At 40.7% G+C, this 17,036-nt stretch overlaps 2 protein-coding genes across 3 annotated transcripts in view; one reads left to right on the plus strand and one right to left on the minus strand.

The window, feature by feature from the left end:
• On the plus strand, positions 1-13,003 carry Trmt13 (tRNA methyltransferase 13 homolog). The gene is made up of 11 exons (XM_032897422.1): positions 1-291; positions 2,429-2,475; positions 2,606-2,672; positions 4,378-4,440; positions 4,861-4,930; positions 5,061-5,167; positions 5,822-5,989; positions 8,444-8,516; positions 8,984-9,058; positions 11,368-11,797; positions 12,479-13,003. The coding sequence occupies exons 1-11, from the start codon at positions 145-147 to the stop codon at positions 12,717-12,719; spliced, it is 1,488 nt and encodes a 495-aa protein (XP_032753313.1). The 5' UTR covers positions 1-144; the 3' UTR covers positions 12,720-13,003.
• The window catches only part of Lrrc39 (leucine rich repeat containing 39), an 18,361-nt gene continuing 14,000 nt past the window's right edge, over positions 12,676-17,036 (minus strand). The window contains exons 8-9 of one of the 2 annotated variants that reach the window (XM_032897425.1): positions 16,182-16,318; positions 12,676-12,866 (exon numbers count right to left, since the gene is read on the minus strand). In XM_032897425.1, the coding sequence (XP_032753316.1) occupies positions 12,811-12,866; positions 16,182-16,318 (193 nt within the window). In that variant the 3' untranslated portion in view covers positions 12,676-12,810. Of the gene's footprint in view, positions 12,867-16,004; positions 16,319-17,036 lie in introns of those variants that run through there. The other variant, XM_032897424.1, reaches the window with a different exon arrangement.

The raw sequence follows: 17,036 nt of genomic DNA on the forward strand, positions 1-17,036 counted from the left end.
CTTCCGGTTGAGGGAACGAATAAGTCAGGGTGATGCGTAATTTCCGTGGTCCCACCCCCTTCGGGCGGCCACGTTTGTTAAGGGAAGAGGGACCAGAGGGAATTGACAACTTTGGGTTGAGCCAGGCCAAAAGGACCCAGCGTGATGGAGGCTCCTGCTCCGACAACGCCCGCGATCGGTTTTCCAACTGACGGTAGATGCAACTACTTTGTGGAAAAGAAGAAGCGCTTCTGCAGGATGGTGGTGGCCGCGGGGAGAAGGTTCTGTGGTGAACACGCTGGATCGGCGGAGGTCTGGTATCGCCCTACCTTCCTGAGAGTCCGGACTGAGTTGTGGGTCTGTGGGTGCTGGAACCCATCCTCACCCCCTTTGACAGGTTTCTGCTTCTGTCCCATGGATTCTCCAGCCTTTACTTAAGTAAATGCAGTTCTGACCACCGCTTGGAGCCACGATGAGCTCCTGAGGAGCATTGCTTTCTTGGACTAAGTACTAAGAATAGCCAAGAGATGACCCTCTGTGCTATCATAGAGATCTTTGTACTCATCCTTCCATCAGTCGCCCATCCTCATGGGAAGTGATTATCTTTGCAGAATAGTGTTTGAAATCACCAGACTTTACTAACTGGGTTCTAATTATACTTATTGTTTTCTGAACGATAACCACTTGTGAGTGCATGGGGAAGAAACTTAGAAAAAAAAATTTTTGTTTAGACTTAACTCTCCAGGAAACACCTTATGAGCTTGTAATTATTATTCTGGGACGGAGAAGAAGAATTAACCTAAAGTAACTAACATTAAAAGTTGAAAGCAGAGTGCATTTTTGTCTCCCAACCCCAGCAGACATTAATGTCATAAGACATTTTGGTTCTAAGTGCAAAAATGTTAGGGGCTTCTAATGGATAGAGAACAGGAAAATTACTAATCTGCAGGTCACAGGAAGTCTCACCACCCTCTACACCAAAAAAGAAAACATCTTTATAACAGTTTCTAAATTAAGAATGCTTTGTGTGTGTGTGTGTGTGTGTGTGTGTGTGTGTGTGTGTGCGTTTTCTGCAATTAAGCTTTGCAAGCTAGAATAGATTACTATTTCCCTTGAAAGACAATTTTCCTGTTTGTCTTTGAGACGGTGATCTCACTGAATTTCTCATGTTGGTCTTGAATACCTGGTCTCAGGAATTCTCCTGCCTCAGCCTCCCAACTAGCTGGTCAACACCAAACAATCACACTGGAAATTAAATTTTAAAATCTGTACGTGAAGAAGAAATAATATAGGTTATTTTTAATACTGAGAATTTCTTAACTTTCCCTAAAATTCAGTGTGCATAACATCATGAACATTCTGAAATAAATTGAAATAAATAATTGAGAAAAAGTAAGAGTAAATACTTGGTCAGCTTTTGCTATATGGTTAGCACTAAACATTGTTACTTTTCTTTTAAAAATTCAATTTTCACAAACCTTAGGAAGTAAATCATGCTATTATTCTATTTAATAGGGATATAGTAAGTCTATACTTAGGGAGTGTATACTATTATTCACATGAGGCAGTGAGTGTTAGTGTTAGGGTCATAGACATAGAGTTAGCAAGTAATAGAAAGAACTGAGAATCATAACCACTGGCCTCTGGTTTTAAGAATTGGACCATCATGTGCATGTGTTGATAGGGTCTGTAAGGTAGGCATGCCAACACCGGCTTTTCTTGCTTTCTGCCCGTTGCCTATAATTAAATATGTATAACTTGAAAGACTGTAACTAGCATTTTGAAAAGTTGCAAAGCCAGGGAATATGACCCATTCTAAATTGTTAAAGTACCATGCCTCGTTGTTCCTGTCATACGTTCTCCTGTATTTGATTTCTATCTTTATTGAGACAGGGCCTGAGGGTTACCCTGGCTGGTCTTTGGCTCAAAAGCTCTGTCTGCCTTTCCTCCGCAGTGCTGATATTCAAAGCATGGTCCACCACGCCCAGCATATCCCCACATTTAAACAGCTTTAGATAAATATGCACTCTAAAATCAGTTTAAATGGGCAACATTTTAAAATTAAAGAATAAGTATACAATTAATGAGTATTTTAGTCGGCTCATTTTAGCCACTTATACCCATTCTATACATTCCAAAAGATCATTTTCGTACATGATGAGTATTGTCCATTGTTATTAGTCAATCTGAAGTATATGGTTAACATCTTTTCTTAATGGTTCATATAATAACTGTCCATCTTTAGGAGGTGTTATCTCTGATGCAAAATTCCATTAGCAAGCCAAAACAGTGTTTGCTCATTTATACAGAAGCATACGCTGCGTGACCTAATCCTGCGTATTTTTCGTTATACTTTTTAAAGTTTTCTTACCTCATTTTAGGAGTGTATCTAACATCTGAATGTAATACACTTGATATTTAAATAAATGTATCCCTTTTAATTTTTTAGGAAGAAAATGCTCGGAAAAGAATCTTATGTCCTTTAGATCCAAAACAGTAAGTATGGGGTCAGATAAGTGTTTTTGCTCTTATTTGGAGTGTGTGGGTGTGTGGGTGTGTCTCTGTGTATGTTTGTGTGATATATTAAGATTTTTTTTAATCTCTTAAATTTTCTCTTTAAATTTAGCACAGTATATGAAGACCAACTAGCAAAACATTTGAAAAAATGTAATTCAAGAGAGAAGCCTAAGCCTGTAAGTATTTGCAACGTGTATGTGATTTTCGTATGTAAATACTTAATATTGTAAGATACAGATTGAATTTGGCAAATGTACCTTATTCATTTGATAGCTGTACTTTTTTTCCCCCTCTTTTCTTTTCTGCACTTGTGTTTTATCTATTGGTTTGGTTAGATTAGAGGCAAGTTTTCACTGTGTAGCCCAGGCTGACCCCAAACTTGAGGCCCTCCTCCCTTAGCTTCTTTAGTGCTGAGATTACTGGTGGGTGCCACCTTGACCAACCCCGAATAATTGCTTCATGTTTTATTTTTGTTTGTTTATTTGCTTTTGAGATAGGGGACTGTGCTGTAATACTTAGGCTGGTCTTCAACACAGCTCAGATGTTTCTTATGCTTTCCCTTCCAAGTGCTAAGGTGATAGGTGTGTGCCAGCCAGCACACCCATCTTGATAGCTGGACAGAGAGGGGTGATGGTGCAGCAAGAGATTTCAATCAGAGGTAAACAGGTTGTAAAGAGTAACTGCCAGGCATCTTTGAGATTCAGACTTAGTATAGATAGTGAATCTGAGCTAGCCACCAGACCATGTAAGTCTTACACAGTGTCCACCTACGCAAGAGCTAAAAATTCAGATTTCTTTTTTTAAAGATTTATTTATTTTATGTATGTGAGTACACTGTCTTCATGTATACCAGAAGAGGGCATCAGATCTCATCAGATCCCAGATGGCTGTGAGCCACCATGTGGTTGATGGGAATTGTTCTCAGGACCTCTAGAAGAGCAGTCAGTGCTCTTAACTACTGAGCCATCTCTTCAGCCCAAAAATTCAGATTTATGTTTAGAAACAAAATACAATAATGTGATACAAAATGGTAAGTGTGTCATTTACCTCATGATATGGACCATTTTAAAATGTGTATCTCAAGATATCATATTGGGTTTTTTTGTTGGTGGGGGGTTTGTTGTTGTGTTTGGGTTTTTTGTTTGTTTGGGTTTTTGAGACAGGGTTTCTCTGTGTAGCAGCCTTAGGTGTTCAGGAACTTCCTCTGTAGAACAGGTTGGCCTCAAACTCACAGAGATCCACCTGCCTCAGCCTCTTGCCTCCTGAGTACCAGATCAAAGGCCTGCACCACTGCCCAGCCCTCTTAGTCATTTTGCAACAGATGCCCTTCTGCATTTTCAGATGCCTCTCAGTTGAGAACCACTGCTCCAGACGCTATGAGCTAAAGGTATTTTAGCATCTCTGGCAGCTCATACCTGTAGTCTTGGCACCTGGGAGGCTTAAGCTAGAGGATTACCCAAAGTTCAAGGCAAACTTGGACAGCATAAAAAATTCTAGGCAAGCCTTGGCTACCAATTGAGCTTCAGGGTAAGATCCTGTACCAAAGGAAAAACATGGTATTTTAACATTAAGTTAATATACAAGAAAAACAGTAATCTCTAATCCATGCCTTTAGTACTTTGCTCCTTTAGTAAAGAAAGAAATAAGACTACTCCCAGAGGCCTAATTCTGGGGGCTCCCAATAGACCAGACTCAGCCATCTACCAACACGAGAGGCCAGTCAGCAACCCAGTCACTATGGTTGTGGCCATGCAGTAATATTTGGTAATGAGTGAATGTGACAGATGGTGATGGTGTGGGAGGGTGAGAGGAAGAAGCAGTTCTTCCGCCTAATTGTTTTCAGTGTCATATTAATGATATGTTATGGTTTTGGTTTGGCAGGATTTCTTTATTCAAGATATAAATGCAGGATTAAAGGATGAAACAGAAATTCTTGAACAATTAGTAAGTATATTATTTAATACTTAACTCCAAGTGGTATTCGTAAGCTGTCTCCTTGTACAGACCATTCTCCACTTTTGTTTAGGAAGATGTGTTGTTTTGACGTTAGGATGTATTTTCCTATAGAACTACATTGTTAATAATGGTTAGTTCCGAGACAAGCTTCCAGTTCCATAACAAACTGCAGCATGGCTGTGCTGTGAGCTGAGCCCAGACCCGAGGGAGAAATGAGAGTTAAAGTATCGGGCAGAGCCTGAGTAGTGCCCTCACGGTCGGGCAGTTCTGGAGGGAGCCTGGATCAAAGCTCTGCCAGGAGGAAGCACCTCAGCTGCCCAGACGTCTGCCCAGCTGTGAGCCTCTGCCACACTACTTTAACGCGTGTTTGACGGCATTATTTAGTTTTATTTCTGTGTTTGTATATAGGTTCCACTTTCTTCTCTATCTGAGGAGCAGTTGGAAACCTTAATTAAGAAATTGAGAAAAGCAAGTGAAGGTAAGTCTGCTAAAGTTGTGGGCTCAGCTATCTGAGAAGCACTGGGTGACTTATGAGTTACTCCGTCCTGCCGTTCAGAGTCTCAGTTCACGTCTGTCTGCTTAAGCTATCATGTTTCTTTTTGGCACAGGCTTGAACTCTACACATGAAGATCACATTATGTCCCATCCAGCATTACACGACGCCCTTAATGACCCGAGAAATGGTGATTGTGCAGTCAAGCACCTGAAACAGCAGGTATGTTTGGACACAATCACTCAACGTTTCTTCAACGTTTAGTGCTAGCATCCCAGGCTGAGGAGATGGCTCACCAGATAAAGGTGCTCGCTGCCAAGCCTGATGGCCTGAGTTCAGGCATCTGAATCTTACAAAGTGTCCTCCGACTGTTACATGCACACACAAGTGTGTATGCTCACAATAAATAAAAGTAATTTTTTAAAAGCTAACATTCTAGTTAGGTATGGTGGTATATACCTCTAATCCAGAACTCAGTAGACAGAGACAAGCAGATCTGAGTTTGAGGCCATCTTGGTCTACAGAGTGAGTTCTAGGACAGCCTGGGTTACAGAGAGAAACCTTGTCTTGAGAAAACAATCAAAAAAAAAAAAAAAAAAAAAAAAAGCTAACATTTGGCTCTGAGTGTAATTTCTGTTATTGAACAAAATACTTTCATTCAAAATTATGTGTGAGCATAAAATAAAAATTTGAGCGTGGCTGTGACCCTGAGTGCAGAGTATTATTTTAAAGCAAGCAAAAGGAAAAAAAAATTCTTAGCCATTCAGAAATTATCAGTAAAAACCTCCTGCCTTGTGTAGAGATTACCTTGCTGTTTTCCAATTTGAGTTGAATTCCTTTGCTCTAGTTTATAAAATAACCCTATGGAGTTTGCAGGCTTCTATTTTAGGTAACATTGAAAAATTAAAGTTACTTGGTCCAAGAAGATGCTTTGTTGAGTTTGGAGCAGGAAAGGGGAAATTATCTCACTGGGTTGATATTGCCTTAAAAGATGCTGAAAACGTTCACTTCATCCTGGTAGAAAAAGTGACCACAAGATTCAAGGTAAGTAAACCCATTGTAGGGTCTTAATAACCAAACATATATTTCTTCTGTAGGAAAAAGAAAATGATAGGAACATGTCTCCTAAAGTGAATTTCCTAAAGTGGTTTCTTGCTGTTCTTATTTGTTGGTTCTAATTGTACTGCTTAAACTGAAGGTAAGTTTGTAAAATTTAACTATCGATGGCCCACAATCCGAGTTCATAAACTTGTTTGCAGAGACAAGGCATTCTGTGAACAAGAACCAGGCGTCAGCTAGAAATTACCCACATCCTAACCTTTGCCACTGCTGGCAGGCCCTTCCCTCACTAAGTACTTGAGCATTTTCTTGGGCAGCAGGACAGGCACTGCATACACTGCACATACAGATAGATGCTGGGAGCTCCAGTGGCGCAATCGGTTAGCGCGCGGTACTTATACAGATAGATGCTGACAAGGCAGTTGTGCTGTTAAATGTGTGTAGAGAAGAGAGCTCGGCCAGTGTGGAAGTGAGGGGCTGAAGTGGGGGGAGTTCTGCAGAGTGTGGCATGCTAGACTGTATTTACAGGCGGGCAATGGAGAATGACCGTGCAAAGGCGTAAGGCGGTACCTGTGATACATCCTGAAAGATTAACTAACATTCACTAGATGGGGTGTGAGAAGCATTTTGGGAAATAAGAGCGGTGGAACCAAAGTTGAGCTAACAAAGGAAACATTCCTATGGTAGTGCAGGCTTTTCCTCCTGCACCCATTTCCCTTAAGACTTGCTGAAGACTGAGTATTATGAATAAATGCCTACGCCAATAGCTTGGCTCTGTTCCCTGACTAGCCTGTAACTTATTTAACCCTTTTAATCAAGCTACAAGGTTAGTTACGTCTCCTCAGGTTGATGCAACTGTTACCTGCAGAATTCCTGGGCACATCCCCTTCCCATGCTGTGCCTGTCTCTAGTCCCAGAATTCTCTCTGTCCCAGCAAGTCCACCTCCCTATTTCCTACCAAACTCATAGGTCAGTGGCCTTTTATTGACAGGTGAAGCTTCCATACATTGCACACAAGATTTCTATGTGATGGAAATATATGAACATCACATAGATGTGAGATATGAACCAGGAAGGACAGCTGGTCTGGAAAAGTCTCCTGTCATATGCTCTGGCTTCGTCCTGCTCTGTAATAGAGATACTATGGAAGATTTGGTTCTTGCTTCAAAGGCTTTTGCACAGCATTTTAGTTCTCTAAGTGCTATCCCAATAGACAGTACCCTGTGCTACAGGGACCTGAAGATGGAGAACTGACCTCAGTCTTCCTAAGTTGTCATGGAGGAAGTTTTAAAAAAACGATTTTTAAATTTCTGTGGAACTAGAGGCGCACATAGCTCAGTAGATGGAGTGCTCCCTGCTCTTCCAAAACATCCTAGTGTTTGTTTCACAGCACCAGTGTAGGCGGCTCCCAACTCCTGTAATTCTAGCTCTAGGAGATCTAACACCCATTTCCTGACCTCCTCAGATAGCACACACACACACACACACACACACACACACACACACATACACACACACATACACACATGAAAAAATGTTTTTTGGAAGCTATCCTAGAAACACTGTGAAACTATTTCAAAAGAGATTTAGAGTAAATATAGGAAGATTGGAAATGTGAAGATCTTTATTCAGTAATACAAGTAAGAAATGTATTGGAAAGTGAGGGTCACTCGGTGGAATATAGAGGAGAGGAGAGAATGAGAAAGTTAAAATGTTGGAAGCCATAAGTCTTGCTGATTTGTTAGTCATTGATTTTGAGAAAGCAGTAATTGGGTGGCTCCTGACTTAATAGGACACAGGGTATTCTTGAGCAGGGAAAACGGGAGTTTCTGTTAGCATGTATCTGAGGGCTTGGGGCCCTAGCTAGTGGTAACTATTTTGCTTACTATTCATGAGGCTGTAGCTCTGTGGTCAGTTGCTTGCACGGCATGTATAAGGTCCTGACTTCTATCTCCAGCACTTTGAGAAAGAAAAACAAAGTGGGGTGGTGGAGGAGGGGCTAATGCGTCTGATGATTGTTAGAGAGGTCTGGGCCCGTGTTCACAGGCACATGCTGATAATGGTTAAAACGGTTGTGTTTAAAGAAGAGTGAGCCATGGTAAAACCAGCGGTGGTAAAGACAGAAACACTGACGAGTACCTGTGCTCACTTAACATCTGTGGACCTTGATGCCGTTGTGAATGGGCTGGGAACTATGCTTAAAAGAAACAATGTGTATATTTAATAGTAATGATCAATACAATTTCTGGCCTTATAAGATGGGTGTTGTTATTTCTGAGTTTTCATCCAAAAATACTAAAATTTTGTATTTTTATTTATTCTCTTTTGAGCTATAAAAATTAAGTGTATTTGCTTTGAATTTTGAAAACAAATAGAAACACTTTCATAAAGCTTTTTTAACAGTAAGAGTTCTGATTCAGTAATGTTCTATTTATGCAGGTAGATGGTAAACACAGAAACAAGAACTCGGTGTTTGAAAGACTTCAAATTGATATCCAACACTTGTGCTTGAGTAAGTTGTGTAACTTTCCATTGCTCTACAAGTGAGCAGACATTTCAGAGTCTGGGGACCGCTGTCCTTCAGACCTGTGCTTCAGGAAGAACTAACACTGAGAAGCAGCCAAGCACTTGTATAGAAACCATTGTATTTTTTATCACTTAACTGAAGCCAGGTATGCTCTGTACTCTTGTAATTCCAGCACTTGGGAAGCTGAGGCAGGAGGCTCACCCAGACTACATAGTGAATTCTAGGCCAGCAAGTACTACATGATGAGAAAGGGGATATTTGTTTGTTTAACTGAATACTTTCCATGTGATACCTAAACACAGACATCTTCATGGGCTGCATATTGGACTCTGAAAATTGCTTGTTTTCATAGCTTTCACCCCTAAACTTCGGATTCTAGACACCCTCCTTTTGGAAGGACACTTGATACTTTGTATCATAAGCAAACCAACTTATTACCTCCCTTCTCTTAGACAGGCTTCCTGTGCTAAGAGAAGGAAGACTGCCTGTGGTAGGAATTGGGAAGCACCTGTGTGGGGTGGCAACAGGTAAGTGATCGGACCGTACAGCAACCTCAAAGCTAACACACTGAGCTGTAGCCTAGATGGCCCACCACTCTGGGGCCATTTATGCTCTCGATTAACTTACATAAAAGCGGTTTAAAGTAAACCAAGCTCACCCTGGGGTGGGAAGGAAGCACACACTTTTGGCTCTTCCCATCTAACCCATGCCTCTCAAAACCTTAACTCTAAGTGGCTGCTTCCTGTACCCTATACTCTCATCTCTATGTGCACAGTGTAGGTCCCCTTTCGCTCTGCCACAGTTGCATTCTCTTCATGAGCATCGGCGTCCTTCTCTCTCAGTACTTCCCCCTTAGTGCCCTCCCTTCCATTTTTTCCATCATTTTCTGCTCCCTGTGCTTGAAGTATCAATATTCAGACCATTTGTGACTCGCTCCCTTCCCCTGAAACTCGGTCATCTGCCTCTCGGTTTACTGTTGGTCACTTGGACCATGTGTACTTTCCTGAGTGCTACATTGCTCCAGCCATTCCTAGAACCCCACTGTCGCCCCTTTGGAAGAAGTGGTCCAGCCTCTGCTTGCCCTTTAGCTCAGCCTCCCCCACATTTCCGCAGCCTCCTTACTGTCATCAGGACATATGCCACATGGCTGTTGCTTGCTTTTTAATTACCTGTGTATGTTTCTATTACTACACTATGCTGGGATTTTTTTCCCCAAGAATGATATATATGCTAATATAATGCTATATAAGAGGGACTCCGTGAATATTTGAATGATCTTAGCCACCAGCTTGCTGCCTCCTTAGAGCTTCTAAGAAGAAGGTTCTGGAGGTCACTATGAAAGAGTTTGACATTGCTAATATTCTGTTTCTGAAATAACTTCATCCTTCTAATATTTTTCTGATTATTCACCCTTCTTAAAATTATGTTTAAGTCAAATGTAAATTAAACAGAAAATAAGGTGTTAGAAAATAATAGTTACTAGCCTGGGTGAAGTGGCTTACTTATGCTCCCAGGGACTCAGGAGGCTGAAGCAGGAGGGTCAGAGGAGCTAAATATCACGAGTCCATCCACTGTCTGGGCAACATAAGACCCACTCTCATGACAGAGAACACAGATAGAGAGACACAGACAGACCATGAAATTACCAAATTAGCTATCACTTTATCCAAATATTAGTTACCAACTATGCTTGTTGGCATGATTAAAATGTACTATAAAGATCAGATAAGTTATATCCATTTTATAACTTAAGGAACTACGTTTGTTTTTAGGTAATTAGAGTATGATATGACAATCTAATCAGAGACAGTAGAAGTTTTACAGCATACATTTGTGATCTTTCCAATATTGCCAGCTCTACTGTCTGGAAGTTTGGAGGGCTTATTTTGTTTTTTAAAATGTATTTATTTTTATTTTATGAGTTGAATGTTTTATCTGCATGTATGGAAGTGCAATGCATGCATATCCAGGCCCACAGAGGCCAGAAGTGGGTGCTGGATCCCCTGGAACTAAAATCCTGGACAGTTTTAAGCCACCCTGTGTGTGCAGGAACCAACCTGGCTGCCCTGAAAGGGCAGGAAGTGCTTTTTAACTTCCGAGCCGTCTCCTCAGCCCTAGTACAACAGTTTTAGTCCTGTGTCCTTGGTGTTTTGTATACAAGACAGTTAGCAAATATGCTCACGTACAGGAAAGCCATTCAGCCTGTTTTCCACATTGGAACTCCCTTTCTCAACTTTTCGATTCATCACTATTTATTGCGACCACCCTACATTTCAAAACTAGCATCTTAGCCAGATGTGCTGGGGCAGATGTGCTGGGGCAGATGTGCTGGGGCAGATGTGCTGGGGCACATCTGTAGCCCCATCAGGAGATGCACAAGGATCAGGAGTTTGAGATCAGCATCAGCTGTACAGAACCCATTTCAAAACAAAACAGAAACAAACCCAAAAAGCTACCTTCTTGAACCCGGGTCAGTATCCTAGGTGAAATTACCTCCCTTTGTTTCTGTCTTTGGGTTTCTTAAGCTCATGACTGGAGCTGGTATAGGAGAAATGAAAGACAATGCAAATAGTTGGATGGAAGTTTTTCAGATCATAGGACTTAAGCTCGCTTTAATTTTATTGCTTTAATTTTAATTTTATTTAAAATAATTTTATTGGGCAAATAAATCACTAGAAAAATTAAGATGGAAAATTGTATAATACCTGATAGAATTGTTACAATATATAGCTAGGTATATTTTTGATGGCTTGTGTTGCGTTTTGTATTAACCATACTGCTTATTGAACTTTAAAGATGATGTGGTTTGGTGGGGGGCACATGATTGTGTTTGCAGATCTTGCATTACGATGTTTGGTTGAAACCTATGCTGCCAGTTTTAAGGAAAAGGATGAAGAACCTTTAGCCAAACGCGTAAAGAATGATAAAACAGAAAAAGAAAGTAACACTTTGGCCAAGGAAGGAAGTGAAAAAGATGTCCCAGAGACACGGACCCCTGTGGCTGGCATTGTCATTGCGCTCTGTTGTCACCACAGGTGTGACTGGAGACATTATGTGGGCAAAGAGTATTTCAAGGCTCTTGGGCTTGGCGCAGTGGAGTTCTACTATTTCCAGAGAATGAGTAGTTGGGCAACGTGTGGGATGAGGACGTCTTTGGAAGCCTCAGATGTTACTCCAGAGAGAAAAGATGCTCAGAAGGATGAGGAGGAAGAGCATGATGATGGAGGAGACAGACTCACGGATGGCAGCACTGACAGTTTGCCTGGGTAAGTGATGACGTCCGCAAACACCTCACTGCGGGGAGATAGTTTATCACCGTAATCTAGGCCTCCTGTGGGTAATACTGCAGGACCTTCCACAGATGCCTAGAACCCTAGGTAAAACAGAGCCCTACACGCAGCTACCACTCTGTCAGTCGCGTAACCAAGATGGCTGCACAGCGTCTAGCGAGGGGGTAACATGCAATGCGGATTCGCTAGCGACGCTCACGTGCGAGGCACAGGTCTGTTCCCCGGGTAGGACGGAGTTGAGTGCCCGTGATTCACCATGCTAGGCAGCACGGCATTACCAATGGCTCGTTTTCAGAATTTTCCGTTTAATATTTTCAAATTTACTGACCTTGGGCAAGGGAAACCAGAGAAATGGAACGGAATGGTTGTTTCTTAGTCTTTTGGCTGAGATCAATATAGAAAGTGAAGCTGAGGATGGAGAGGATTCTTTTTTTCTTAGGTGACTGTTATCAAAAATTTCGAAAAATGTAGCTTCTGTTCTAACTTTGGAGTAAACTGAAGCATGTTTTAATTGTGATCAGAAAGGGAAGTCTCAGAAGCATCAGCCATGGCACCTAGTGTGCTGCCGGCTCCTTAGCAGCCTTGGAGTAGAGGGAGGGGCCGAACTCCTTAGGAACGTTTACCAACTTTTAAGTTTTGTGTGTTTATTCAATGTAGGACTCTTACTGTTGAAGAAAAGAAGAAAATAGGACATCTTTGCAAATTGCTGATTGACCAAGGCCGACTCCAGTATTTACAGCAGAAAGGCTTCAGTCCTGCCTTACAGTACTATACGGACCCATTGGTGTCTCTGGAAAACGTATTATTAACTGCTGTACCGGCTCATCTGTCATCGCAGGAAAAAAATCAATCGGTGAAAGGAAACATGAACATGATGTCTACCACAAGCAAAATATAAATAAATTATTTTTAAATTATATTTCGATATTCACAAAAATATTCACCCAGTTGTCAAAGTATTCCTTTTCAGGGGGGCTCTTTAAATTACTTTATCCATCAGACCGTGTAGAGCCTGGCGTATGAGTCAGACAGTTGACTTGGTCTTCTGAAAGATAGAACATCAGCATATAATTACAGTACGAACTCCGTGTCTTATCTGGTAAACTTGTCTTTGGTTTTATCTGATATGTTTTCATTTTTTTGAGCTCCAGCCCTAATAAACAGTAGAAGTTTATAACAAGAGTCAATCTGAGTGTGAGGCTTTTTTTCAGTTCAGGTCTAGAAAGAGTATTTGTCATTTTCTCAAACACAGACAAATTTAGAAATGTAAGAATTGGCAAGTGACATCTCCTTTGAAGTTCCAAAGCCATACCTATGTTTGTAGTCTCAGAGTCTGTCCTTGACACCAAAACTGAAGAGATGATTTTAAGGCAAAAGTAATCTTTTTAGGTCTTTCTTGGATAATTATCTAGGTCAAACTTCTAAATAATATTGTTTTAAACAGAAATCAAATTTGAAAGTTGCATATAACTTCTAAAATTAATTTAGTACTTTCTATCTATTATCAGCCTCTTTTTAATGTATAAATAACTTATATATTATATTAATATAAATAAATAACTAAAAATAAGGTGGTGCGTGCTTTCGACCACAGTACCTGGGACGCACAGAGGGGCAGTGGTGGCTCTCGCCTTCAACCCCAGCATGTGGGATGCGCAGATCCGACTGCCTCTCACTTCCAAGTGCTGGAATTAAAGGCATGTGCCGATGCCAGCAGGAAAATGATTTGGAATAAAATGGAAATTAGATAATGAAGCTAAAACATCAGATTTAGGCCTTACATGTATGTAAGGAGTCTGTGCTCAAACAATATTAAACCAAACATGTCACAGGACCATCATCTCCCGCCTCCTCCCCTGCAGTTGTTTCTACATTGTGTTTTGTGAACATTGTTTTAGTTGTTATAAAGATGCAGAGACACAGTGGTAGAGCGCTTGCCTGGGAAGCGCAAGGCCCCGGGTTCGGCCCCCAGCTCCAAAAAAAAAAAAAAAAAAAACAAAAAAACAAAAAAACAAAAAAAAGATGCAGAGACAAAGACTCACAACCACTAATTTTAGCCGGTAGAGTGACACGGAGGCCACTGTTGTATAACAATTCATGAATCTATTTTAACAGATTTTTAGTATTTCTGTTTAAATTGTTGCTTTATGTCTTATTTAGTCAAATATTGTTAATCATTTCTAAGTTAATTGCTCATATTTCCCAATCTGAAGAACATAAATGAAGATAATTTATTGTTTAAGAATTATCCTTGGGGGCTGGAGAGATGGCTCAGTGGTTAAGAACACCAAGTGCTCTTCCAGAGGTCCTGAGTTCAATTCCCAGCAACCACATGGTGGCTCACAACCATCTGTAATGGGATCCGATTCCCTTTTCTGGTGTGTCTGAAGACAGCTACAGTGTACGAATATATAATAAAAAAAAAATAAATCTTAAAAAAAAAAAAAAAGAATTATCCTTGGGCTGGAGAGATAGCTCAGCAGTTAAGAGGACTGACTGCTCTTCCAGAGGTCCTGAGTTCAATTCCCAGCAACCACATGGTGGCTCATAACTAATAGGATCCAACACCCTCTTCTGGTACATCTGAAGCCAATGACAGTGTACTCATATACATTAAATAAATTTTTTAAAAAATTGTCCTATGTCATAGATGTCATTTATGTCACAATATTTGTTTTGTACCATTTAAAAATGTATGCCCAGAAATAAAAATATTCTACACTTAGTTGTATTTCAGAAGACATAGAGCATACCAAAAAAATTATACTGAAACAGTCCTATGAGCCATTGGCTCAATTATACATTCTGACAATGGGGAAATACACGTGTGCCCTTCAAGTAAGAAAAGGTTCCTATTTGCCCGACCTCTTTGTCTTGCCTCACATTAGAATGTTAATGTGGGCTAATGTGTGTCAAATCGCTATTTCTTGACTTTCAGACCTTTCATGCTTAGCAAGCTCCCTTGAACTTCATATCCACCGTTATAGCATCATGCATGTCCCACAGGTACCTCAAACTCATCTTCAGCCTCTCCCTTGTCCTGCCCACCAAACCAGCCTCAGTTCCTCCATTCCCCAGCAGGCTACTACAATCCGCTTGCTGCAGATGGGGACAGGTTCATCCTAAACACTTCCATAATTATCAATCCTGTCTTCTGCTTGACACTGGTATTGTCCTCTCTTTTCCAAAACTAGGCCACTTTGCCTTTGTTGCTGACCATTCCCCAGCTTCTCACACTGTTGCTTCTGTGATCTCAGGCAGCTCCAATGGTTCCTTCCTAAATCGGGAAAGGGCTTCTCCTAGTGGGAAGGCTGTCCCTGTTCTCTCTGGTTGCACTTCCTTTCAGAGTAATGACCTGGTACGTGGAATGAGCTAAAAACCTTCCTTTTCCATCCATAACTCTTTACATTCGAATTAACTACAAAGTGGGTATTTCTGTTTCTATACTATTATTTCAGTGTTTTAATAACAACATAGTGCTCTTTGCCATATTTATCTGATTTTGTTTTAATTCTAAAAACTTTGATTATAGAAAGGTTTAATTCTAAATTATGAGATTACATGGTTGTAATCTGTATATTATGCCTCATATTCTAAGGGTTGAATAAAGTCCATGTTCTCAGGATTTTTCACCTCAGGTCAAATTACTTTTTAATTATTACTTAAAGATTATAAAAATCTCAGAATGATGAGGAAGGTCTGTTCATGCTCAGTCTGACAGGTCTACCACTTGGTAGACAAAAGTAATGATTCTTTAAGAATCAAACGGTGTGAGGGGTGGAGGGGAGAGATGGCTCAGTGTTTAAGAGCACGTCCATGGGAAGATGAGCTTTTCCACAACACTCACATGGAAGCTAGCAAGTGTCTGTAACTCCAGTTCCAGCGGATCTGACACCCCACATCAGATCTGCATTAGACCTTCATGTGCAGACATAGATGCAGGCAAAAAGCACCCATACACACAAGACAAGTTAGTTAAAATCCACACTGAGGGCATAGCTGTATCTCAGGGACTGGGTGCTTGGCACGGTGTGAGTCCCAGCCCTGGAGAAGTGTATTTACAAAAAAGAAAAAAAAAAATCAAGCACAAGGACATAGGACATGTCCCTTCCCTTGGTTGTGCGGCAAGCACTTGGCTGAAGTATTTCCTTCATTCCACTGAAATGCTGTTTTTACAGCGTCTCCCCTACGACTCACCAGACTAATGAACAGAACCAAAATTCCTTTCCCCTCATTGAGTGTTGGCCAGAATGAAACGACAACATAGGGTAAGAAACCCAGCGAAGGATGACAAGATAGAACTTAATTGTGTGCACATTTTCTTCAAAAATCTTGAATCTGTGTTGTTCAAACCTCATACCTGTTCTCCGAGACTCTTGTATGTATTCGTGCATGAACTGAAGCCCAAATAACTCCTGTTCTTCCTCTCCGTCTACGTCGTCACTGGGAGGAAGTGTCACTTCCAGTCTTAGTGGGTTGTCTCGAAAGTTGACGAACCTGGCAGTTCACCAGAAAACAGTGCTTTTATAAGTGCCATAGAAGAAAGATCGAATGGCAGCATATTGAATTACTAACTTTTAACTGGCTTCGATAACAGATTATCTTGTTGGGATCTAATATATCCAAGAATCCGTAAGTTTCTCTGCTAGAAGAAACAGAATCTTCCCCACCCCTAGCCCCAGAAGCTTACAAAGACAACGATTTGCTTGTAACGTATTTCATGTGAGCAAGTTATAAGTATACGATGAATGCTACAAATACAGTTTGTGCCTATTTTATGGATCTGTACCTTAACCAGCAAGTACAAAGCTAAAAGTTGCTAGATAAGTCAATGCACGAATGGTTTTGGTTGTAGAAGTTTTAAGTTCGTGATCCACTGCCTCACTCCTTCAAGAAAATTGCATTTTAGAGAGAATTTTATTGGAGTTCTACTAAGTAGCTTGTAAAACCAGTCTGCTTTCTGTGGATTATATAAGTTACCTGTGCCTACATGTAGTTATGAAGAAGGAAAACGGTCACTATTTTATTCCTTTTTGGTTCTTGTACTGTAAAGGATGTTTATGAGAGGTATAAAGAGATGTATTGTAATACTGTCACCAACAAAAGACATTTCTTTAAATTCGTAAATCCCAGTACTGTTTTAGTTTCAAGAACTCTTGAATAAGCTAGATTGGTGTTACATGAACACTCCCATGAAATTATTAAATTCCAACAC

The sequence above is a fragment of the Rattus rattus genome, chromosome 3, assembly GCF_011064425.1.
Source record: "Rattus rattus isolate New Zealand chromosome 3, Rrattus_CSIRO_v1, whole genome shotgun sequence".
In the NCBI taxonomy this organism is placed as follows: domain Eukaryota; kingdom Metazoa; phylum Chordata; class Mammalia; order Rodentia; family Muridae; genus Rattus; species Rattus rattus.

Excerpts from the sequence above, each read along its gene's own strand:
- Trmt13 (XM_032897422.1), top strand. The coding sequence starts at position 145 with ATGGAGGCTCCTGCTCCGACAACGCCCGCGATCGGTTTTCCAACTGAC. Across the intron at positions 292-2,428 it reads AACACGCTGGATCGGCGGAG|GAAGAAAATGCTCGGAAAAG; the intron begins GTCTGGTATCGC and ends TTAATTTTTTAG. Across the intron at positions 5,168-5,821 it reads TCAAGCACCTGAAACAGCAG|GCTTCTATTTTAGGTAACAT; the intron begins GTATGTTTGGAC and ends TGGAGTTTGCAG.